The sequence below is a fragment of the Loxodonta africana genome, chromosome 23 (assembly GCF_030014295.1).
Source record: "Loxodonta africana isolate mLoxAfr1 chromosome 23, mLoxAfr1.hap2, whole genome shotgun sequence".
NCBI classification, from domain to species: Eukaryota; Metazoa; Chordata; class Mammalia; order Proboscidea; family Elephantidae; genus Loxodonta; species Loxodonta africana.
Window position 1 is genome coordinate 21240373 of NC_087364.1, and position 26653 is coordinate 21267025.

At 41.9% G+C, this 26653-nt stretch overlaps 1 protein-coding gene across 1 annotated transcript in view; it reads right to left on the reverse strand.

Annotated features, from left to right (window-relative positions):
• Positions 1-537: 537 nt before the first annotated feature.
• WASF3 (WASP family member 3) overlaps positions 538-26653 on the reverse strand; it is an 88602-nt gene continuing 62486 nt past the window's right edge. The window contains exons 4-9 of the mRNA XM_003414057.4: positions 23993-24146; positions 20567-20684; positions 14840-15015; positions 10903-11169; positions 8534-8901; positions 538-4108 (exon numbers count right to left, since the gene is read on the reverse strand). Coding sequence (XP_003414105.1) covers positions 3951-4108; positions 8534-8901; positions 10903-11169; positions 14840-15015; positions 20567-20684; positions 23993-24146 — 1241 coding nt within the window. The 3' untranslated portion in view covers positions 538-3950. The remainder of the gene's footprint in view (positions 4109-8533; positions 8902-10902; positions 11170-14839; positions 15016-20566; positions 20685-23992; positions 24147-26653) is intronic.

Here is a 26653-nt window from a genome sequence, read left to right on the forward strand (position 1 = left end):
AAAAAAAAAATCAATGACTAATTCACCAGGTTAAAAGTTTAAAAAAAGAAAAACCCTATGATCATCTCGATCAATGCAGAACATGTATTTGACAAAATTCGACACCCATTTATGATTTTAAAAAAGCTCTCAGGAAATCAGGGACAGAAGGAAACTTCTTCAATCTGATTAAGAGCTTCTAGACAAAAACATCTAAAATCAAACTTAATGGCTGAATATTGAACATGTTCCTCCTAAGATCTGGAAAAAGGCAAGGCTGTCTGCTCTTATTACCTCTGTTCAGTATTATACTGGAGGCTCTAGCCAGTGCACTAAGGCAAGAAAAAGAAATAAAAGCATAAAGCTTGAAAGAAGAGTGAAAACTGTGTCTCCACATAGGAAAGAACTGTCTCCATAGAACTGTATGGAATTTACAAAAAGCTACTAGACTAACAAGTGGATTTAGTAATACTGTTACGTAAGATTACTATACAAAAAACCAATTGTATTTTTATATAGTAGTGGTAAAATGGAGCCCTGGTGGTGCTCTGGTTAAGAGCTATGGCTGCTAACCAAAAGGTCGACAGTTCGAACCCACCAGCTGCTCCTTGGAAACCCTATGGGGAAGTTCTACTATGTCCTACAGGGTTGCTATGAGTCAGAATCGACTTGATGGCAGCAGGTTTGGCTTTTTGGTTTTGGTAGTAAAATACTGGAAAAGTTTTGAAAATTCCATTTACAGTTGCATTACTCTAATGTGCTGAACTGTCTATTGACAAAGGCGTCAAAGCAATCTAGTGGGGGAAACCAACCAACCAAAGTAACAGAAAACCCAAACAAAAAAAAAAGCCAAACATTTTAACAAATGAGGCCGGAATAATTAGCTATCGATGTGGAAAAAAAATGAAACTTATTCCTACCTCACACCATAAACAAAAATGAATTTGCAGTGAATTACAGACCTAACCATGAAAGCTAAAACTATACCAGTGTTCCCCGAGGCATTCACAGAGCTGAATGTGAACCCTGGATCACACAATAAATTACGTAGAAATTTAAATGGAAGTAAGAATAGTGCCTTCTGTCATGTAATAAGATAAATGTTAGATTAAAAACGCCACCCCACCCTCCAGTTCTTCCTCAAAAAACAGGTCAAATGTACAAAACCTTTTAGGGTTAAAAGTGTAATTTTATTTAGGTGTTACTTGTACATAATCTATAGTAAGATATACAAACAGATAAAAATTGTTTAACAGGACTTAGTTTGTGTTTTTAATACCACTTTAAATTCAATTTACAACAGCATTGGTAATACTGCAAGATGACAGAGAACTCTGATTTAGAAAACAAAAATTATTTGCTACTCTGGCTGATATATTCCCACTAATCTTTGATAGATTAAAATCTAGTGTGTATTTCAGTTGCACATTAATATAGAACTTTCACAACCTAGCCACTTGGTGCTTAGAAAAGATTTGATGTTCTAAAGTTTTCTTGAAAGGAAAATGTTCATTTTCTAATGGTATTCTTACTAAAGAAAAACATAAGTATTCCAAGCCTTACTGTTTGGGGCTAACGACGCAAAGTCACTTGCCTTGTGTTCAAGCACAGCGTGTCTGCGTGGTGACTGCATGGCACTGAACAAGCACTTCATCCCCTCTGCCTAGTCGATGCCATGAGAAAAAGGCTCACAAGATAAGAAGTTAAACTAACACACGCAGGGAAACTTAATCCGGGGACAACTTAAAATAAACTGACTCTTTATAACTGCACTTCAATATGTAAAATTCATAGATGAGAAATAAGCTTTTAACTATTTTCTTCATTTGTTGCAGTAAATATTTCTTGAACATGAAAAATGAATATTTAAACCCTGCACTTTTCTGCTTTCACATATTACCACAATTTAGAAAAGGTCTGGATTTCAATTTTGGGAGAAATCTAATTCGATGAGAAAAAAATACTTCAAAAATAACCTCAACTGGATTTTATTCCTCCTGTTATTTTAAAGGAAGCATGTGCCAAAGAAGCCAGTCCAGCTAAAATGGCTCGGGTCAACAGGCACGGGGAGGGTCTGGGAAGCGGATGCAGACATGCCATTACTCAGTTTCGGAATCTGTGAGACTGAACCCCAACAGACAAGCTCAGTGAGATGACTGCCCACAGCCAAGCACGTGTCCACTCAAGGCATGCAGACCATACTCAGGTGGCCAAGGTGATTCCCTAAAGAGAACTCGTGAACGAAAACGGTTTACATTCCTACCATCAACTCAAATAACTGTTCTTAACCGAAGATGCTCTCTTCATTGTAACTGATAAAAAAATAGTCACTAGTAATTGAAACCTGTCTGAAATGTCGTTAAGTAGGTAAGACTTCCTTAGTATCTTAGTATATTTATGAATTCATATCTATAATCAAAGCCTGGGGCATTTATTTACTCTAAACAAGCAGTTATCCTTTATCTGGAATTACAAAATAGAAGCTCTCATTCTTGAGTTTCCCAAGGGTTTGTTTCAGCTAGGAAAAAACAAACCCACAGGTCTCTAATACGACCATGTGTGAGAGAGTGACGGGGAGAGGGAAGGTGACAGGAAGGTGACGATGTTCCAGCTACGGGTCTAATCAAGGTAATGTTGTGAGGTACTTCACAAGACTTAATGTGCCCAAGACGATACGAGAAAATGGAACTGTGTGCTTCTAGGATAGAGCGAGGGCCTCAGCTGCACCTGACCCCAAATCTGGCCCCTACCCCAGGAAGAGTCAGTCACTGTCAGTGTCTACTTCACCCTAAACCTGCTGTTGGGTGCCATCGAGTCAATTCCAACTCATAGCGACCCCATGTGACAGAGAAGAACTGCCCCATATGGTTTCCTAGGCTGTCATCTTTACGGGAGCAGATTGCCAGGTCTCTTCTCCTGTGGAGCCGCTGGTGGGTTTGAACTGCCGACCTGTCAGTTAGCTTTTAAAATCCAGACCAAACGGAGTCAGGAGCCGTTTGAGCCATACGCTGCAGAGCTCTAACTGGACTCACTCAGGACACAGCTGCAGGAATAAACTCAGCATGTCTCCTTTGGTCCCTTTATGACCTGTGTCTGTTCCAGGTGGTTGGTGTCCAAGTTGTAATGGTGGTCAAATATTTGGAGGACCACCCCAAATGGCCCCCAAAGGAAAAAGGACTGCATTTCATTGTCATTACTACTGAGCTGCGGTAGGTTCAGACAAATATCATCAACAAGCATTTACTCAGCGGATGCCCATGGGGTAAAGGAAGATTACTGTGGAATCCTGCGTAAGGGGGGGCCCTTCTAATCTCACAATTTACAAAAGCGTGCAAAGGAAATCATAGTATTTAACAGCACATTCAAGTTCACTCAGAGGCTGCCAAGTCAGGAAGCTTAACGCACCAACAGTCGATTCTCCTCGCTTGTTACATCTTTCTCTCTAGAACCAAGTGCTTTGAAAACACATTAAAAAAAAAATATACAAAAAAGCAAAACGCTACCACTCACTGATAGGAAGACATCACTGACACACAGCTGTGAATCTCGCGAAGACCTAACAACCAGGCAGCTTCACAAACATAGATCAAGTCTGCAAAATTATAACAATCAAGAAGAGTACACCCAGGCTGCGCTGAACACCTCCACGGCCAAGAAGAAAGCAGAACGCTGTGTTTCGGACAGTGCGATAACTACAGCAAGTTTCCTCAGGTGCGGCACAATTCGCTATGGTCAGTGGCACTTAAGTATTACAGAGTAAATACTGAAAGGAACCCAGGATTTCTGGATGTGCAGAAGCAATATCACATTAGTAATACAAAAGTTGCTAAGCTACAGAATTATAATACCACTATTTGAATGCTGAGACCACTTAACATCTTCAATACACTTGCGGCCCTCGGTCTCCAGTTGGTGACCAGCCTGCCACCCAGTCACCCTGCCCACTGCAAGCAGCTGCTCCCGACAGGGCCTCAATCTGACCAGTCGTTTTCATCAAATTCCGAGTCGTCGTCGGAATCGCTGTATTCCACGGCGATGCGCCTGGAGAGGATCGTGGCCACGTCGTTCCCCACAGGCTCGCGCTTGGCTTCTTGTTCACGCTGCTCCTGCACCTTTTTCAGCTGAATTCCTAAAGACACGAGACGCGGTTAAGAATCAAATCCCTCTGCTTGCTCCACAGGGGAAAACAAGCTACCAAGTCTGTTTGACTTTTTTCCCCTACGGACATTAAGAATAAAAACTTTCAGAAATTTGATGAAGGGAGGGTGGGAAATAGAAGTTTCATGACAAAATAAAAAAAGAAAAGTATAAACTCAAAGTCATATAACGATTCTTCGTTTTGGTAACAAAGTATTGAAATATAAAACAGTTATAATAAGGTCAGTGCACATGAACACCAAGAAAACTCTAAAGCCACGCTGTCTAACATGGCGGCCACTAGCCACACTGGCTAAAAAAAACTAGTTAAACTTAAATTTATATGTGGCTAACCTGTTGCTGCTGAGTTGGTACCGACTCACAGGGACCCTACAGGACAGGGTAGAATGTTGCTGCTGAGTTGGTACCGACTCACAGGGACCCTACAGGACAGGGTAGAACTGCTCCACAGGGTTTTCTAGGCTGTAATCCTTACAGGAGCAGACTACCACATCTTTCTTCTGTGGAGCTGCTGGTGGGTTTGAACAGCCCACTTTTAGGTTATTAGCCAAGTGCTTAACCACTGTGCTACCAGGGCTAGTGGCTGCCATATTGGACAGCACAGACATGGAACATTTCCACCAACACAGAACATTTTATTGGACAGGGCTACAACCCAAGGGTTTGGGAAGCCAGGTTCTACACCAACAGTTCTCTGCCAAACTGAGAAAGCTTTGCTGAAAACGCATATAAAATACAATAGTCTACTTTCTTGCTTAGTAAAGAAGCAAAATACCATTCCGATCATGTAATGTGTTATCAATTCATGGTTTAACTTTCTGTCTTGAAAGAATTTGACTCAGACTAGTTAGTAAGATAGCGGAAACACATTCCCTTATGCCCTATGCCCAGATTCACCAACTGGCAACATCTGACAACATTTGTTTTATCAATAGTGCCTTATCGTACACACACATATACACACCAGACATTTTTTTCTGGATTTTGAGAGTAAGCTGCAGATAATATCCCTTTGACCGTAAAAGATTTCATTTGTATTTCCTAAAAAAATAATTATTGAAATCAGAAAATTAATACGGATACACTACTACTATCTATTCTACAGATCTTATTATGAGTTGGAATCGACTCAATGGCACTGGGTTTTTTTTTTATTCAAATTTTGCTAAAAACCCTAATATAGAAAACGTTTGCTCTTTATTCATTGATTAGATAGCAGACAACAACTATTTTAGGTAAAGGGAAAGACAACACACAATACAGGAGAGGTCACCACAATTGGACTAACCCCAAAGCAAAGAAGTTTCCTGAATAAACTGTACACTTCGAAGGCCAGTGTAGCAGGAGCAGGGGCTTGGGGACCACGGTTTCAGGGGACATCTGGGTAAATTGGCATAATAAAATCTATTAAGAAAACATTCTGCAACCCACTTTGGAGAGTGGCGTCTGGGGTCTTAAACGCTAACAAGTGGCCATCTAAGATGCATCAATTGGTCTCAACCCACCTGGACTAAAGGAGAATGAAGAACACCAAGGACACAAGGTAATTATGAGCCCAAGAGACAGAAAGGGCCACATAAATCAGAGACTACATCTGCCTGAGACCAGAAGAGCTAGATGGTGGCCTGCTACAGCCGATAACTGTCCTGACAGAGAACACAACTTAGAACCCCTGAGGGAGCAAGAGAGCAGTGGTATGCAGACTTCAAGTTCTTGTAAAAAGGCCAGACTTAATGGTCTGACTGAGACTAGAAGGACTCCGGAGGTCATGGTCCCCAGACCTTCTGTTAGCCCAAGACAGGAACCATTCCCAAAGCCAACTCTTCAGACAGGGATTGGACTGGACTATGGGATAGAAAATGATACTGGTGAACAGTGAGCTTCCTGGCTCAAGTAGACACATGAGACTATGTGGGCAGCTCCTGTCTGAAGGGGACGTAAGAGGGCAGAGGGGGTCAGAGGCTGACCAAATGGACACGAAAAATAGACTGGACAAAAGGAGTGTGCTGTCTCATTAGGGGGAGAGCAACTAGGAGTACATAGCAAGGTGTACATAAATTTTTGTATGAGAGACTAACTTGATTTGTAAACTTTCACTTAAAGCACAATAAAAATTAAAAAAAAAGAAAACATTTGTTCTGGTTCAGGATCCAATGCAGGGTTGCCCACTGGATTAGTTACTGTATGTCTTTGTTCTTACGACTTTGACATTTTTTAAAGAACACAAGCAGCTATTTTGTGGAAAGGCCCTCGATTAGGACATTTCTGATGTTCTGTAATGACTCAGGTTATGTATCAATTCTTATTGGATAGGGCTCACATTTGTAAGAAAGCAAACCCCAACATCTTCTTTGTACGACTCCCAATTTTTTTTTTGTCACAAAACTGAAGTGGGTCAGTGATGCTCAAGAAAGTGTCACAAGAACCCTGGAGTCTCTGGGGGGCACAGGTGGCACGCCTAGGCCTGATTTGAGGGCGCTCGTGCAAACAGCAGAAGAAGAAATGGACACTGAAGCTCTGGGGCTCCAGATGCTGAACTAGAGCTGCCTCGTTTCCTCTCCTCAGCCACTTCCACATCGAACAACCAAGTTGTAGCCATGAGACCATGTAGCTCCTCACTGTATGAGAAGCTCTGGGAATATTTCCACATCCCGTCGGTGGCCCTTACCCGTGGGGCTGTGATGTGAGGGCTAAGAGTAAACATTGTGTATGGTTCTGAAAGGTGCTCTGGGAACAGAGGGGAGGCTAAGGGTGAGGTTCCTGCTATCCCCGCCCTGCTTCAACCAGAGAAGCACTACTTGATATGTTCCACGTACATACTGAGACCCCTGGTGGCTCAGTGGTTAAAAGCTCAGCTAATAACCAAAAGGCTGGCAGTCTGAATCTACCAGCCACTCCTTGGAAACCCTATGGGGCAGTTCTACTCTATCCTATAGGGTCGCTATGAGTAGAAACTGACTTGACGACAATAGGTTTTGCTTTGTGTTTAATGTGCATATGGTACAGGATTTTCATCTGACAAAAGGGTTTTGTTGCTAAAATAAATGTTAAGAAACTACTGACTTAGAACCTCAAGCAAAAAGTCCAAAACCTACCCTAGAGTTTTTTTAAAGTAAACCACTGATACAAGCTGACTTTCTTTCATGCATAGATTTCATCTTAGAGTAGAACCACAGTGCGATGGATGGCTTTTGTGTGGACTTTCTTGCCACACAATGCCCTTCAAAATACTAAAAGTTTGAAGAAGTCCTAGAGCCAAGAGGTCTGCTTAATTCTATGTCAGCAAGTGATTGGGTGGAACTGTACAAATAGGGTAACTGTGGCCCACCAAGGGGATCAGTCAGTTTTGCCATCCCGCTGGGTGTGAAATGAGCCATCCCGGAGGTGAAAAAGGATTCCGCCACCACCATGGAAGAAGAGACAACAGTCAAGAGTGGAGTGTGTCCTTTGGACCCAGGATCCCTGCACTGAGAAGCTCCTGGAACCAGGGGAGGGAGGGAAGGAGGGAAGGAAGAGAGAGAGACAGGGACAGAGAGAGACAGAGACACAGAGAGAGAAAGAGAGCTGCAACACTGAAGACAGCGAAAAGCAGTGGCAGAGAAATGGCAGGAGACAGTGCAGTGGGCTTCCTGGCCCACAGAGTGAGGAAGTTGACCAGCTTTGGGACAAGGCTTACTGGCGGAGTGAGGTGTCTCTGGGCACTTACTGGCAGAGCTAAAAGAGCTCTGTAACACTTGCCTGAGCAGGGTAGAGGCTGAGGGGCCAGAGAGAGACCTACCTGTGGGGCACGCCGAGAAGAGGCTGTCCTAATGGAAGAATGGTATCCTGAGTATTCCTGAACCTGAATTGTAATCTGTTACTTTCCTAATAAACCCCATAATCGTGAGTATTGTCTTTGAGTTCTGTGTGGCTGTTACAATGAATCATCAAACTCAGCAGAGAAGTAGAGTGCTGTGGGAGGGACAATTGGTGTCAGAATTGGTAAAGATGGCAGAGAGAGGAGGCCTGTCTGACCTCTACCTCATAGGAATCAGCCTTGGGCTGTTGATCTTGATTCTCCTTCCCCCTTGTGAAGTTAGAGGAGGTCAGATGCCATCTCCCACTGCATTTTTTACAAGAATGCAAAGATCCAACTGATTAGTTGACATTTCTGTTACCTGGTTTCTAGTCCAGTGAAGCTTTCCTGAACTCCCAATTCTTTATCATACGTTTGCCTGGCACTAGGAAAAATACATATACTGGCAACAAACAACAAAAACCAAGCAGGCTGCTTTGATCCTATTCTAGAAGGCCCTCTTCAGAGAGCAGTCATTGGAAGCCAAGAAGGCTGTAACTAGTTGGAGACATGAAGAAACCTTTCTAAAAGGAAGATTTTTAGGCGGGGTGTTCCACTTACCCATTCGAATAGCAGCGAGAAGATCACTTCGAGCATCACTGATGGGTGGCTGTGTGGTTTCCTGACGCTTCGCCTCGGCTCCTGGGGGGCCATGCATGGGCGAGGATGAGAGCGAGGAGCCAGCACCAGGGGGGCCCGGGGGGGATGGTGGGGGGCCTGGAGGGGGTGGGGCTGTGACAATGAGCCCGGTGGGAGGAGGGTGAGGAGGAGCCGTGTAGGTGCCACCGGCAGGTGCAGGGAAGGACGACTGCATGGGGATCTGCAGGGGGCTAACAAAAGCAGTTTGTGCGGAGGGAATCACAGGAGGTGGTGGAGGAGGAGGTGGTCCCGATGGGCTGTAGTAGTCAATTATCTGTGCTGGAAGCATCCTAACAGAAAGACAAAACAGAGCGAGTGTCACTGAAATAGCAGAGGGCCACATCTTCGGAGGTTCTCACATGTCTAATGGGAAGGCGCCCCCCAAACATGTAAATCAGAAACACGGCAGGATGCAAATACCCACGTCGGGTCAGGTGTTTGCATAGTTCCACATGACTCTTTACCATGGAATTCACGACCTTCTTGAATGTGCCAAAAAATGACCCCTTACCAAGTAAAATGATTTTCTGTGGGAAGCTAGACTGAAGTTGCTAACTACAAAGGTAAGAAAGGCAACACAACCCATCCTTTGTACTGAGCATCTTCGAAGCTGGGGAGCTCAGAAACGTGTCTCACAAGGGTTCTGTGGTCAAGTCAATTTGGAAAATCCTACATTCTCTGTCCCATCCCCATGCCTACAATGCCCATTAAAAATCCACTGCTGTCAAGTTGATTCCGACTCACACTGACCCTACAGGATAGAGCAGAACTGCCCCAACTGGGTTTCCACAGAGCAGCCTTTTGGTTGACAGCTGAGCTCTTAACCACTGAGCCACCAGGGCTCCTCACCACTGAGCCACCAGGGCTCCTCAGTGCCCATTAGAATGTTAAAAGTTTCAAAAAATCCTATAGCCAAAAAAAAAAAAAGCCAAAAGCTATGCTTAATTCTATGTCAGCAAGGGTTTTCCCAGCCAACACAACCAGGGAGCAGGGACCTACTCTGGCTGACACTTAGTGACCACCTCAGGACACGTTCAGGGAGTCCTGACTTAAGCAGACCCAGCAGATGGAAAGACTCCAGGACTGCTGACAGAAGAAAGCCTCTGAGAGCGAACCTCCTTGGTTCTGGGTCGAGGGTGACACCTGTTCAGGGAGACATATATTCAGCTTCCCCAAGCACTGACTCTGAGGGGCCAACTCTTCCAAGACCAGGGTTAAGCCAAAACAGATTTTGCTAAAGATGGCCTATCAAAATAAGGGTGGGTGTTTAAACTGATAAACATTTGAATGTAAGGGTCTTCTTTAGGAGGTGTCTGAATTCTACCTGTAATACAGAAAACAATTCTACCCGTACGACCAGGTAACAGAGTGATGGCTGGGTGTCCAAAGGTCAAAGAAGGTGATGATAAAGCCAAGTGTAAGATGTGACATACAGGGTGCTGAGTTAGTTTTCTCACTTGTAGTAAGGACCCTCTGTGGTCCACCCAGTGTATGTAAGAAACTTGAGGGCTTGGGATCAGTTCATGAGATAGGCACTTCATCCTTTACCAATGTCTTGGCTTAGCAATCCATTCAAATGCTTGTAAGTTTTATATAAATGAATGTGTATACACGAATACATACATAAGCCTAGGGGTTACCTTTAAGAATAAAAAGGGGGAGCAGCATGATACCGCACCTACTTTGTTTAGCATAGAACTTGTCATAAATAATAGTATCTATATATTAAAAAAAAAATTAAAAAAAATTTTTTTTTTAATATCTGGTAGGAAACCGTGGTGGCGTAGTGGTTAAGTGCTATGGCTGCTAACCAAAGGGTGGGCAGTTCAAATCCGCCAGGCGCTCCTTGGAAACTCTATGGGGCAGTTCTACTCTGTCCTATAGGGTCGCTATCAGTTGGAATCGACTCAACGGCACTGGATTTGGTTTGGTCTTGGTTTATATCTGGTAACTCTTGGTTGCATTCTGGCCTCCCAAGTGTCAACTTATTGTTAAAATTCTTATACCACACGTTAAAAAAGACAATAAAAATTGACCTCGAGTGGACTTCAACTCATGGCAGCCCTATGCGCGTCAGAGTAGAACTGCCCTCCATACGGTTTCCAATGGCTGATTTTTGGAAAGTAGCTCTCCAGGCTTTTCTTCCAAAGTGCCTCTGGGGGACTCAATCCTCCAACCTTTCAGTTAGCAGCCAGCACGTGAAGCGTCTGCACCAGCCAGGAACCCCGCATCACACACAGCAAGACCCAAATGCACTAGCAAGTTGCAGAGCATGAGAAACACTGACTTACCCGTAGTCTGCGGGGCCCACGGGCGCCGCGGCCTGAGACCCATCCGCGGCCTGTGGCGGGGGCGGCGGGGGTGGCTGCTGCGGTCTGTTGAGGGTCACGTGCCTCGCTGAGGTGGAGGGCGGTCTGAACTCGTGCTCAGGGGCCTGGCTGGCTGCTCCGTGCGGCGGCCCGTCGCTGGCCGCGTAGGAAGGCGTCGCTGGCTGCGGATGCAGAGAATGGTTTGGAGTGGCCGGGTAAGAGTAATCCGTGACATCTGAGGCGTGGGATCTACAATGAAAGAAAAGCGGGGGGGAGGGGACACACGTTAATTAAGCTAAGAAGAATCTCCCCTAACAGACACACAGCATGTTGAATGAATAACAACCCTGTGAAGGCATGGAAATCACACACTTATCTCCCTTTACTATCCACTAGGTAGTAAGGCCCCATGACAGCCCCAGAGCAACAAGGTAATTACAACTTTAGCAGCAAGCCCCAGTGTTACATGGATTTGATTCACAGCTTTAGAGTGAAGAGGTCAGACAGGCTGGCAAGCAGCAAAGAGTAGTGCCCCGTTTTCACAGTATTTCCACATACTTTCCCTCTAAGATTGAAGGCAACAAGGCAAATTCCATTCAATTTAAAAATGGCATCTAAGACAGACACGAAATTTCATTGGCAATGAAACTGAAAGCCTGTAATTAGAAATTATAAGGTGGCAGGTGAACTGGATAAATGTGAAGAGTAATAACAGAAAAAGAAACCCAGACTGCAATATAGGGAATCGGATTTTTCTTCAACAGGAGGAAAGTATTTAACCCAAAGAGAAAGAAGCCACACGATGTAAGAGGTTAAGGCCTTCTTGTTTTTCTTTGCACACGCAGCTGGGTATGAAAATCTGAAGGGAGTGAAAATGACATTAGTGGTGCACAGAGTTTCTGAAGACGCCGAGTCGGCTGGGACGTCAGGGAAGCCCGAGCAAGAGGAGGAAAGGCTCCTGTTCTCGAAGCTGCAGCACGGCGTGGCGTTAGTAACAGACAGCGCAGCAGCCCTGGCGCCAGGTTATATACAGCACGGTTGTCAGTAAGGGAACGCACATCCTCTCGTGATGACTGAAGCGAGGAGGGCTGCCCGAGGTTGGGATTGAGAGAAAGCAAAACGACAAACCCTTTGGGCATTCTGTCCTCTTTGACGCTCCCTGCCTGCTCCCACGTCCTTGCGTCACTCATAAACTCAATGCCCATTTTCCTCCTCTCCCATTCTTCTTTTCTTGTTCTCACTTTTCTCACATTTATCTGCTGGTTTCTGTTGGGGTTCAGCTTGTGTTTCTCTCTCTGGAGAAAATAGGCAAAAACACATTGGGGGTGTGCAGGGAGTGGGGAAGCCACGGGCTGAATTTCGCACGCTGGGAATTCCAACAGGAGCTTTCCTGAATGAGAGGGTCACACGGCACCAAAAGGCTTTGTCAGTGAGAAGAGACTGCTATAGTCACCTATTTCTTCCCTAACAGCAGTATAAATTTTAATTATGGTATACATATGATTATGTCTTTTGAACCATACAAACTGCTACCAAAGGAGTTAAAAGTAGTTTTCCTATGGAAAGAACCCAGCCTATATTTAGATTTGTTGTTGTTAGGTGCCACCGACTCGATTTCGACTCACAGAGACCCCGTGTGGCAGAGCAGAACTGCCCCATGAGGCTTTCTAGGCTGTTATCTTTATGGAAGCAGATTGCCAGGTCTTTCTCCTGCAAAGCTGCTGATGGGTTCAAACTGCCGATCTTTCAGTTAGCAGCCAAGTGCATGACTGCTGGTGAGACCAGGGTTCCTATATTTAGATTTAACTTACTTTAAAAGTGTAAATACTCAAAACTCTAGATGCCACTGGCTATGCGTGCCTGACTATACGTGCGTGCCTACGTGTCACTGACTACCTGCACAATGTTCTAAAGGAAACTAAGTTATCTGGCAAAATATGGAGTGCTTGTGATGAAATGAGGGCAGGAAATTGTAAATAGTACGGCAAAACTGAGAGTGTTATCCTGATAAAGCGGCTTTGTGATCCAGGGACGAATGATGCCAAGGAAAAGAGGATAATTAGATAGAGGAAGAAATACAGGAATATACACAGAAATAAAGGGATGAGCTTTTTAAGTAGAAAATTAAAGCATAGGTTTCTAGAGGTAGGGCTCTGTCACAGGGCGGCTCTCACAAGGACAGGGAAGAAGGGTAGTCAGAAGAGGGACTGGTCAGTTGAAGACTGAATGACTATATAGACACACACACACACACATATATTGCTCAGCTGTTAACGCAGGGTCAGCAGTTCAAACCCACCAGCTGCTCTGTAAAGATTACAGCCTGGGAAATCCTATGGGGCAGTTCCACTCCATCACATGGGGTTGTTGTGAGTCAAAACTGACTTGACAGCACCCAACAACATATATAGTTTCAGAGACCATGGGAAATAATGTAAAAGTAATTCTGAAGAAATAAAACAAGTCCATTTGTTTTTTGAAAAAAAGAGAAATGGAGGCACAGCTAAGCAACATAAATGCAAATAATCTGCAGGACCATCACTTCCATGCCCAACATGCGACCCCCTCAGCTCACATGTTGGAATGTGTATTCATCATTTCACCAAGGGAGAAAAGGGCCACTGTTTTCTTCATGTGGTATCTGTAAAAGAGTGCATATGGGGTACAAAGGAAGCATGTGTTACACGAGGAAACAACCACAAATCAGTGCACAAAAAAGTAAGCCAACTGGCATCATGGGAAACACTAAATTCAAGTTATCCACACTACCCCTCCCTCCGCCAAAAAAAAAAAAACAAACTATGAGCAGAGCTGTACAGAAATTACTTTGCAGAGAAATAAACTGCCATCAAAATTCAGACTTGAGGCTAGACAGAACTTAGTTAAAGCTTCCATGATTCTCTCATATTTAAGAGAGAACAGCTTGTACAGAAAAATCTACCCAGAATGTGCTGCACATTCTCTCAGTGACTTGCAGACCTGCTGGGGTAGGAACACTTAAGGGCACTGTAACTACCAAATAAGTCTCTCATTCAGCAACTATTTGTTAAGCATCTTCTATATGTCACCGTCTGTGCTAAACATTGAGGTTACAAAGATAAAAAAAAGAATGCAGACATGACTCAAATCGAGGTTGTTGGTGCTTTTTAAACGCCATGCATTATTAAAAATTCTCGATTTGAATTTTTCAGTGCTGATGGAAGGCGTTGAGGATTTATGTACATGGAAGACCACAATTTTACAAAAGAAGCAATAGGAAATGAAACCGGAAGTTTACATTGATGACTCAGTTCCTGCCATCCAGTGAACGCCTTTTGTGACAAAGGAGACTTAGTGGCCAAATCATTCACACCTGCAAGAAATGTTTTCACTTAATTGCTAAAAAATTTTTAAGTAAACTCCAGCAGAATTCTCCTGAAATGAGATACATAAGATTAGTTATCTGAAGAAATAAATCTCTTTTGTTCATCACTTTTTAAAAAGGTTATCAAAAAGAACAATGCAGTGGTTTCTTAGTCACATTACCACCTACCGATCATGTTTAAGTACCAAGTGGCAATGAAAATTCAACTTTCCAAGCTAAAGATAAAAAGAAAGGATTATATGGTCATGAAAATAAAAATTTAACTCGCTGGCTCAAATTCAGTCTTGATGTTCAAAACACCTCATCTAGATTAACTGAACAATACATTTAAATCAGAGAGATTAGAAATCATGCAGTGTAACCTGATGTAAAATAAACTGCTTTAAAGCATTATTTCAAAATCCAAATACAAAAAATTATTTTTTGAGGGAAGTCCTGAAACATTGACAGCCATATAAACACCAGAGGAACTGCTGCATTTCCCATTTATAATAAAATCAAGGACAGTTCAGTGGTCTGGAACACTGGGAAAAAGGAGCCATAATGCACACACACCTAGTGTCGGGGGACAGGGATCCCTCGGAAGATGCGCCGTGGTATACGCTCTGAGACAACCTGTTGTCAGGTCTAAGCTCTTTGTCATATGCCATCATATTCCACTCCTGGCGCCTGTTTCTGGCTTTTCTAACCTTTTTCACCTCGCGGGTTGTGCCATCTATACGTTTTTGCTCCTGATGTCCAGGAAAAGAAAGAAAGCATGCGAGACAGAAGGGAAAGGGGAAACAGCAGGTTAGATGCAGTTATAATGCACAGGAAACAAGCTGACGTGCACACAAGAGACGTTCACATTTCCACTACCCTAATGTTAAGAAGGAAACCCTGATGGCGTAGTAGTTAAGTGCTACGGCTGCTAACCAAGAGGTCGGCAGTTCGAATCCACCAGGCGCTCCTTGGAAACTCTATGGGGCAGTTCTACTCTGTCCTATAGGGTTGCTATGAGTCGGAATCAACTCGATGGCAATGGGTTTAATGTTAAGAAAATTGTAAAGCAGAATACTCCTTTTACCAAATAGACCCAAAAGTAAGTAACTGATATTTAACCAGCGCTCTTGGTTAAAAAAAAAAAGCTACTATTCTACAGCCACAGAAGAGTTGCTGACCATCATTTCTGGTACTGGCTTCTCACTTCACTAGACTTTTAGGTCATGTTCTATCTATTTTATAAATCTATTTTAAGTCATATTATAGAGGTGACACATCTGACATCATACAGAGAAATCATTTCCCACCACTACACAATTCTGAATGACTTATTAACATATAATCATCTTCCAAAAGGAATAACTCAAATGTTCTAATCCCAGTTTCTAAAAAAAATTACAAAATATTTAAGCTAACCCTGCAACTAGCTGCACACACACAAAAACAAGATAAAAACTTACCTTCCCATACAAAGCCACTCTTGCTCCAGCCCTATGTGGCCAGTAGAAGTGGAGTAGAAATGTATTCAGTAAACAGAGGTCCTACATATGTACTTCCATAGAGGGGAGTCAGTTATTTCTCTGGGTGTGTCCAGTGAAACCTGTGAGAGCTGGAACTTGAAAGAATTGCCTTTTTTTCCAGGTTCCTCAAGTATTTCAGCTTTTACGAGGTACAGTCTTACCACTTTTCTATCACTCTCTGTTGTTGGTGCTGTCGTTAGCTGCCGTTGAGTCAGTTCCGACTCACAGCGACCCTATGTACAACAGAACACAACACTGCCCAGTCCTGCACCATCCACACAATCATTGCTATGCCTGAGCCCATTATTGCAGGCACTGTGTCAATCTATCTTGTCAAGGGTCTTCCTCTTTGTCGCTGACCCTCTACCTTACCAAACATGATGTCTTTCTCCAAGGACTGATCCCTCCTGATAATATGTCTAAAGTATGCGAGACAAAGTCTCCTCATCTTTGCTTCTAAGGAGCATTCTGGCTGTACTTCTTCCAAGATAGACTTGTTCGTTGTTCTGGCAGGCCATGGTATATTCAATATTCTTCTCCAACTATTACTGGAAAATATTTGTGTTTTCCTGCTCTGACAGGTTTCCACCTCAACACAGTTCTGGCTTTCACAGGTTTTACTATATGTGTTTCTCCTGTTTCCCTCATAAGATTTTATGATCTTTAAGGACAAGAACTCTGTGCCTTTACTTCCTACGCCCCTCTTACAGCAAAACACACAGTTTTATGTAAGGATACATTCAATAAATACTAAGGAAGTGATCAAATCTGCCACCAAGGCTGCGAGCACTAGCTGACAGTGTTCACTATGTCCCAGATACTTTGCTAGGCACTGACAAGACAAATGGCACACAGACGAAGACATGCTTTCCGCCCTCAGTGTATTCGAAGTCCAGAGGGGGAAGCATACAAAACCATGCAAATAAATGCATAATTATAAAATGAGTAAAATGTAAATGCATAAATATGAAATGGTGCCTGGTCTGGTAGCTGGGGGAGGGTGTCGAGATCTGTATTGTGAGCCAACAGTACTTCTGAAAAGGAGCGTAAGTCAGGCGCAGGCCAAGAAGAGGGAGGGAAATGGGTAATGACTCTGAGGAGCAAGGATCCCACTGTGTGAGGAGAAATGAAAGAATGTCAATGGTCAAGGAGAGTAAGTGGCCCAGGATAACATCTGAAAGGTAGGCAAGGCCTTGAAAGCCATGTTAAAAGTGCTATTCTTTTTCTGAAAAGCCATAGGAAACCACCGAGAAATGTTTCACAAGATGTGACAGCAGGGATTGACATAAGGAAAAAGCATTTGAGAAGATTATTCTGTGTTGGGGGGGAAAGTTTGAAAGGGGAAAGAGAGGGACACCATCTGACTAGCTACTAAAGTGAGACAAGATGGTGGACAGCCCAAGGGACTGAGACAGAGAAGTGGACTGTTTTAGATACTTAGGAGGCTTTGGGGATGGACTGGCAAAGATGCGAACAAGAAATTCGCAGAAGATATGCATGTGGTTAACAAGGATATGAAAGGCTGTGTAATGCAAATTGGATTTTCTGGCTTATCAAAAAACACCGTATCAAGTAACGGAGAAGGCAAGTTAATGGTATAAACTAGTTCAGTAGTTTAAGGGCGGGAGGCAATAAAACTCATATTCCTTTTGGTGTAACAAATCAACTGCTAGGAATTTACCCTGAAGGAGTATCTGCATGTGAGCACAACCACACAGGTACAAGGATGCCCACTGTGGTATCGTAATGGCAAAAATTTGGAAACAATTTAAATATTCATTAACAGGGTAATGTGTAAAAAAATTATGAGGCATCCATACTTGGGAATACTACTCAACTAATAAAAAAGATCTTTAATGAGATATATAAATACACGCTCAAAAAAGTCATGTGTGGTACAATTCTATTTATATCAAAATACTTTGTAAAATACCTGTGTATGTATTTATGAATGTTTAGAAGGTCTAAAAAGATACACACCAAACTGTTACTATTAACAGTGGTTTGGAGAAAATACTTGGCGATCTGCTCCCATAAAGATTGTAGCCTAGGAAACCTCACGGGGCAGTTCTACTCTGTCACATGGGGTCTCTATGAGTTGGAATCAACTTGACAGCACACAACAACGACAGTTTCTCCTGGGGAAGGAAGTGCTTTTATTTTCTTCCATGTAATTTGAGCATTTCACAACCAGCATGGATTGTTCGTATAGTTTTAAAGACCAAAAGCAAAAAAGAAGGGTAGGGGGAGCGGGGAGGTTTCAATGTGATTCCAGGATACACCCTGATTAAGCACATCGGTATTAAATTAATTAATAAGTCTCACTCTTAAGAGATATATGCTGACATATTTAAGGATTAAAAACCTGTTGCCATTGAGTTGATTCCAACTCATTGCAACCCTATAAGACAGAGTACAACTGCCCCATATGGTTTCCAAGGAATGGCTGGTAGATTCAAACTGCGACCTTTTGGTTAGTGGCCGAGCTCTTAACAAATGGCCACCAGGGCTCCATTTAAGGATTAAGTGCTATGATATCTACAACTTTCTTTACAATGGCTCAGCCCCCAAATCTACCCATTAACATGTGTTACTCCCACCCCCCACCCACCCACACACACAGATGAACCCAATATGACAAAATGTTAACAATGATGGATGCATACTCCAGCTACACTGGCCTACATTAAAATTCTAGAATGCTCCCCAGTTCTGAAGCAGCCCCTTCCTATCTGCCCTCCATTCTTCTAGCATCCCTTCCCTACCTACATACACACATACACACATACATGCAAACACACATGTACACACGTGCATGTGCGTGCACATACACTCACTGTTTAACTAATTTGTATTATGCATCCTGTGGTCTCAGTTTAAATGACAATATAAATGACAAGTCCTTAGAGAGGGCTTCCTTGAGACCCACTTCACCTACATTAAGTCACCTGCCTTTTTCATGTCACTCACTGCACCCTGTGCTTTTTCTTCAGAAAACTTATGACAGTGTAACTCATATTAACAATCATATCTGTGTCGTTATTATTTTTTTGTGCGTGGGGGCGGGGTGTACGTGTTGACAGGTAGATTGTTTCCCCCGCTGACACTAATCTCCACGAGGGCAAGGAGCCTGTGTTTTTCACCACTGTTTACCAGCATTTAGAAGGCATTCAAAAGAGAATTATTACACAAATGACTTAAGACCACAAATAAAAAATTCTTATCATAATCTTACGTGTTTTCGGAGTGTGGAATGGGACAAAACAGCTGAGAAAATGACAAAATGGTTTTTGAACACTCACAGATACATTAAGGTGGTTTTTCCCTCAAGGGCACTGGCAAAAAATTAAATATATCTGCCAAAAGATTATTTACATTCTGGTAAATTTAAGCGGACAAGAAAGTTTTAAAGGAAAGTACTTTTAAAAACCCTGAGCTTTTATTCTGCTTTAAGATGGTATGGGAGTTAAGACAAACAGGGCTTTATACATTTGTTTCTTTTGCATTCAAGATACTAATACCTTTCTTTTCTTCACTTTGATATTTTCCCCAATTTTCTTAAATCTCCCCAGCCCACCCGCACAAAGAAGAGAATATGAATAGTAAGCCTTTCTGAATCTTTTCCTAAAATCCAGTAGTAATATCTTGCACCCAGAGGCGTAGCTAAGGCATGGCAGGTGCTGCTTGAAGAGGGGCCCTAACGAGCACTTTCTATCCGCCATCTTGGTTTCCATCCCCAGCCGTGACAGATCATTCAACAATTTAAAACTAATGGCCATAGGCACAATTTCCCATAGGCAGGCCCCTTGCTTATACTGCTCAACTTGGAAACTGTTCTCATGTACCTGTTTGAGAGACAGGAAAGTGGTGATTCAAAGAGCTCCGATTAAAGCCATACGTAAACCCAGTAAAATGCTGGGCCAAAGCCCCGACCTTCTCCCCCATCCCAAACTCTCTCTTACTGGCCCAACACATCTAAACACCTCAACACCTTGAGGCCATCAACCCACAGAATGCCAAGCATTTCTCTTAACTAAGGCACTCTAACATTTGCCACGGAAACCAGGTGGTCATTTTTAGACACAGCTTACAAAGAAAAACCTTAGCGGATACTTGCCTTCAGAGGATTAACTCTACTCAGTAGCTTAAATCTAAATTCTGGGCCCCAAAGAGACAATTTTTAAAGCGAAGTTAACCTACAGAGAGTGGGCTTGTCCTCTGGAAAGAACCTGAAAATACCGATGCTTTGCAACACTGAAGCTTACAACTCAGCTTCCTGCCAGCACCCCACCAAAGGGAAGCCCATCTTTATAAATGATATCTCCTACCCTGCAGCTCACACATGCTTTCCCACCCGAGTACGTACATCTCACCAAGACCTTCATTACGGCTAAGCGGCAACCCAACAACTAGGAACGTTAAAAAGACGAAACCAGACAGTTATCTGATGTGGAATGGGTGACTGCCATAGGGAACGTGAGAACGGAGAAGGAGGGAAGTTACAAAACACGGTTACAAACAGAAGCAAACTCTTCGCCCAGTACTTTTGTTAAAGCAAAGCACGTGTTAAGAGAACGAAATCAGACTGCATTTACTGAAAAGTAGTACTACTGTGTTAAGCAGAATTGTGAGGGTCTTCATGTAAAAATGTAACCTCTGAAAAAACTCAGCAGTAAATCTAACATCTCAACCATTTAAATAAAGGGTTTACTGACTGAGTTTTGAACCAGCATTCCATTTGCACACTGACATGCACATTTTCCATACTAGAATTATTTACCTTTTGTCGCCTTTTCTCTTTCCTTTTGTCTTCTGTGTCCTGGAGCATTTTTTCTTTCCAGAGGTCAAAGAAATAGGAAGGATCCGTGTAGAACTTCAGCCCATCCTTCTTATCATCTCTATAAATCAATGTATTACAAGTCAGAAACAGACAGGCTGTCACAGCTGTTTTCACAGACGGTTTACTACTCCTTTCATTTTAGCTCACTTAGAAATTAATTCTAGGTGCAGAGACAGCATCTACATGGGACATTTTAAGTATCTGATACCTTACAAAACCACTCGAATTTCCTCATTTGAAAAACATGGAAATATATAAGAGCAGCAGTCTGTTCTAGAATATTAGGTAAAAATTACTCTAGCAAATTTAGAATTAAATACCAAAAACTGCTCTGAAAATCATAATCTGCTTCTAAGTAGCAATTTTTAATACTTTAATCATTTTAAGAAACGTTTTGTTTCTTTCAACATGGGGCCACACATACAGGTGGATGGATTCCCAGCCCCCATGCATCCACTCCTACTCTGGTGCTCTGGTATTACCGGGATAAACAAGTACCCTGCCCTCTGTCCTCGATCAGATTTGGCCAACTTCTGTAAGTTCAATTAGGAAAGATGCAAAACGTTCATTTGTGTATAATGTGACTAGAGAAAAACATGATCAGCTATGATTTTCAAAGTGGAAGTAACCTACACAGAACATGCATTCACCTGCAGCCGTTACAGTCCCAGGTGCTGCCAGAATCTCTGTGGACTAAGGAACAGTCCCCGTCTCCACACAACTTACTCACTTATCGTAACATTAACGATAACGCAAGCAATATGGATCCAAAGCTGTAATATAAATCACTGTGAAGCTCAAAAGAATCTAGCTATGAGGTACACACTCTATTCTACTAATGTGTTAGAAAGTATCTGGTCTGTATATTACCATTTTCGAGAGGAAAGAGAACACTTACACTAAAAATTAGTATTTCAATAAGTCATTTAAGCCACAAAAAGGAAGTAAAATCAGTTAACTGAGTATGAGAAAGAGTTTATGTCTAATTATTCAGGGCGGAAAATCTCTATGTCGTTAAAGTTTTCTACTATAAACTTCTGTCATCTACTGATAAACTTCTGTCATTAAATACTAAATCCCACTTCCTGGGTGCTTTGCTGAAGCCAAAAAACCAAATCCATTGCCTTCTAGTCGATTCTGACTCATAGCGACCCTACAGGACGTAGCAGAACTGCCCCATAAGGTTTCCAAGGCTGTAAATCTTTACAGAAGCAGAAGGCCACATCTTTTTCTCCTGCAGCGACTGGTGGGTTCAAACCACGGACCTTTCAGTTAGCGGCTCGGCACTTCACCACTGAGCCACCAGGGCTCCTATCCTCTTTTGAAAACTACTATTAAAAGCAGTACAACTCACTTAATAGTTCAACTTTTAATTTAAAATCCTTCCTGCTTTTTCCTCCTACTTTCCTAATTACCAAGCAGCAGGCATTATGAAGATATTTTAATAGTATTATTGTGAAAAACAGAATTTCTTTTCCTATTTTTTATGGTATTAGCCCTTCAGTACAGGTGAAGGTATAGAATACTGAGCAAGAACTTGTTGCAAACTTTAAGATGTATAAAAGGCACATTTTATTATTATTATTTTTTTAATGGAGTTAACAGCTTTAATGAAGGCAGAGACTCACCAGGGAAACAAATGGTTAACTCTGACATAATCACATAGCAGCAGTAGGGTGTGTGTTTGTAGTGACTAAAGACTTCGTTTTTCAGTCCCGTTTGTACTTCTCATATTACATATATCACTTGTGACACCTCATATTTAAGTTCTAATGTAAAAGCTTACAGATTTTATATACTCAAATATTACTATATTAACAAAAAGTAGATTTGAGTTGGCACTGCTATTCATAGAGACGCTGGAGTCAAAGCTATTTTTACTTTACATAAGACAATATACACACACATCAATTCATTTCCATGTAGTTAACACTTTAAAATCAACACAAATACAAATATTCAATCATGATCTCAATCAAAATTAGTGGTTCCTTGGGGTTTTTTTTTTTTTTTTTTAACGACAGGATTTTTGCTGTTGTTTCTTAATAACATGATGTAGGAAAATTTTAATAAGCAAGCCCTCACGGCTGCCAGTGCAAAGTACAACTGAAATTACCTAGGAAACATACTGACTGAACAAAAGCAAAATCACATGTAAAAACAGGAAGCTTTATTACCACCGTTCACATCCATCATGAATTTCTAAACGAGTGTGCTAAAACCTCCAGAGAAGTGCACTGGTTCACAGAAAGCTGTGGCACTTGGTCCTCAGCCATTGCAGTTCTCTGGGACATTCGATGACGTTTGAGTGGAAGAGAACCTCTCCGCCTCGCAGAAGGAGGACAGCACAGCCCTGACTGCTGCTTTCCTAGCAGAGCTGCAATACAGGCTAGCTCCCAACATCTCTGGGGCCCCGAGAAGGGACAGGAATTCAGACCAAGAGAAACTCGGCACTCCCTGTGAAGGTCCAAAGGACCAGGGGGGTGAGGCCAGAAGCGAAGACCCCGCTGGATTCTATACAGCCTCTGAATGCCGCCAGTCCCAGAAAGGAGGCTCACCCAGCAAAGCTCACCCTGGGGCAGGGAGGACCACACCCCTCCACACCTGCGCTCCTTGGGGCTGAAAAAAAAAAAAAAAGCAAGGAACGAGGGGAGGAACAAGAAAGACATGCAGGGAGGGAAGAAGAAAAAGTGCATGAAAGATGAAGACTGGAAAAAAGGGGGCAGAAATATGGAAAGAAAGCACTGATGTAATAGGAGGTAGAAGAGGTATTTTAAAAGGATTTTTTAGTTAGTTTCTTAGTATCAAATTTTTGCACTATCTCTTCTCCATTATTTCTCTTAGAAGTTTGGTCATGATGTGTGGTACTATTTTACAATAGACAGTTCACTTGTTGACTATATTTTCACCCTTCAAAATCCCTAACGCTGCAGAATACATTTTTCTGAATTAAATAACATGTCTCTGCAGCGCTGAGATGCTGACATAGGCCCCTTGCTGCATTCTAAATGAATTATGCAGTTCCTTTAAAACTGACTTTGAATAGAAAGAATAACAGCATGACCAAACACAGCCTGCTATGTAATGTACCACTGCCCCTGAAGCTATCTTCATTTAAAAGCTAAAATTAGAACTCATGCCTCTCTCATAAGTTTTTCCATATTTTGATATATTGAAACTTTGATATTCTGCACCAATGACTAATTTCACTGCCATTGTTTTTTTCAAAGTTGTAAAAAGTTCTGAATTTGACATCAAATGAGCCACTCAAGGATGCTTCTACACAACACATCAGTACCTCCCCAGCACGGTCCACCGCCCTCAATTGCTTGCTCCAAAAGGCCCTGGGAACCCACGACTGCGTACCTGTATGGTGTGAGAATGTTCAGAGGGGGTGGTTTATCGCTCTGATTGTAAATGTCAGCCACAGGATTCGGGATGCTGTTTTTCGACACCACCTGCTGGTCCTGGACCGTGGAACTTTTGAATGCTTTCTTCATGTTGATGTCCTGGAGTGACACTATTTACAGAAAAGCCCCCCAAAGTGAGTTACATGGAAATGTTTGTAACTGTTTAGAAGTATAATTTGAATCACAATCATAAACATCTCCTGATATAACCAAATACTGTCTTTATTGTTCATTTAAAACCATACTTAAATAGCGTGGGCACCCCTTCCCTGTTATAATAACATTCATCTCTATGAAATGAAGTAAAAATCCTATCTTTTCTTCTTTTATGGGGATCTACTTATTTCATTAAACCTAATTCTAGAGCACCATACTTTATTTAAATATCACTTCTCAGAAACCATACAAGAATATAGTTAGGAGTATATTAGGCACTGGTATTCTAGGAAAGGAAACCATTCGAACAGTTAATATTACTTTAATTATAATACATGTGGGAAATACTTCTGCTAAAAATACGAAAATGTAAATAATGCATTAAGTTTTTCTGACACTAACGTTAAGGAACAACGGCAAAGCTTTGCAACATTCCTATGGTTTCAGAAATTCAGTAGCATGATCTATGTTACAAAACTACACTGAACCAGAACAACTAGATGGTGCCCAGCTACAATCGATGACTGCCGTGATAGGGAGCACAACAGATAGAATCCCTGAAGAAGCAGGAGAGCAGTGGGATGCAGACTCCAAGTTCTAGTAAAAAGACCAAACTTAATGGTCTGACGGAGACCAGAGGGATCTCAGAGGTCATGGTCCCCAGACCTTCTGTTAGCCCAAGATAGGAACCATTCTCGATGCCAACTCCAAAGACAAGGATGGGACTGGACTACAAGACAGAAAATGATACTGGTGAGGAGCAGGCTTCCTGGATCAAGCAGACACATGAGACTATCTGGGCAGCTCCTGTCTGGAGGAGTGATGTGAAGGCTGACGGGGACAGAAGCTGACTGAATGGACACGAAAACACAGGGTGGAGAGAAGGAACGTGCTGTCTCATTAGGCTGGGAGCAACTAGGAGTATATAGTAAGGTGTATGTAAGGTTTTGTATGAGAGACTGACTTGATGTGTAAACTTTCACTTAAAATTAAAAAAAAAAACTACACTGAGGCATCAGGTATCAGGGCTGTAATACTAATTTCTTTCACTGGTACAACCCTTTACGTTTCACATATTAATTCATCTAATTTTTACGTAAACTTTTTGAGGCAGGCAAATTGGTACTATTACCCCCCTTGACCAATGAAGCTGAGATTCAGGGATGGTTAAGTGACCTCTCCAGAATCATCCAGGAAAAAAAAGTGACAGGCCCAAGCCAATTTCCTAACTTCTAGTCAAGTGCTTTTTCCACTGTAACATCCATGCCAAAGAAAGTAACAAGGTAAAATCTTGTCTGGGAAAGGATTACAAGGATTTGAGATGTATTGCAAAATTTCCTAAAATGTAACCTACAGATTAACTTCTTCCAGTGTAAGGTCTACCACAAGCATTCCGACTGCAAGAGCCAACAAAAAAAGTGAAGGAAATGAGTATTAAAAATCATTGTGATACCAATTTGAAAAGTAAATGATTAGTTTAAGATGTTAAGAGTTCCTTATCTGAATAAACCAAGTTGTTATCTCAATTTTTATTTTTTAAATAAGAGACAAATTTCTAAAAGTCAGATTAAAAAAGAAAATGTCTTTAACTTCTTATTGTTGGAGAAGCTGGCAAGAATATTCATACTACATCTTCAAGGCTGTACATTTTTGTTAACTTTCTAATTCACTAATTTTGACCTTCGGAAAAAAAGATGTGAACATCAGCAAATAAATTTTTTTTAAGTAAAAAGGGAAAAATTCCATAAATACACTACTGTTTAAAAAATAAGACTTTTAACTTTTTTATATCAATGTTATTACATAAGTATAATGGAAAAACCCGATGTTAGGGTCTTTTTAATGCAACAAGGGAAACTGTAACTACCATTACGTAAAGGTAAAAATAATTTATAATCTGAGTATTTTTCTTCAAGTAAATGTGAAGTGGTATATCTTAAGACTTTTTTTTTCAGTTTAATCTCAGTCTTCCATTCAAAAGACACCAAAAATTAATTTTTTAAAAAGGAAGTGATAGTTTTTAATTTTGTTGAAACTGCTATAATTTCATGGTGTATCTATAAAATGACTATTAGATAACAACACAATGTTTGTGAGTATTAACAGAATTTAAAAACCCTGAAGCCTAAAGTCCTTCGGAAAATGTTATTTATGCCAAGTTTAATAAAATGCGTAAATCAAGAGAACCATCAAGATTATTTACAGGGTATTAACCAGACCAAGAGCACCGAGGGTAAAGCCTTCCTTCTGCAGCAGCATAGAAGTACAACCTTCCCCGGGAATTAGACCACACCTGTGAAATGATTCTGAAACAGTAAAAACTATTTTCAAAATAACCACCAGTGACCTAAATTAGGACTTCTGGCACTGCGTGCACTTGAAGAGGCCTTTAAAACAAACCCTGTATTTGCAATTTTTTCAAGAGAGTATGGTGTAAGAGGCAGACAAGATACGAACCTCT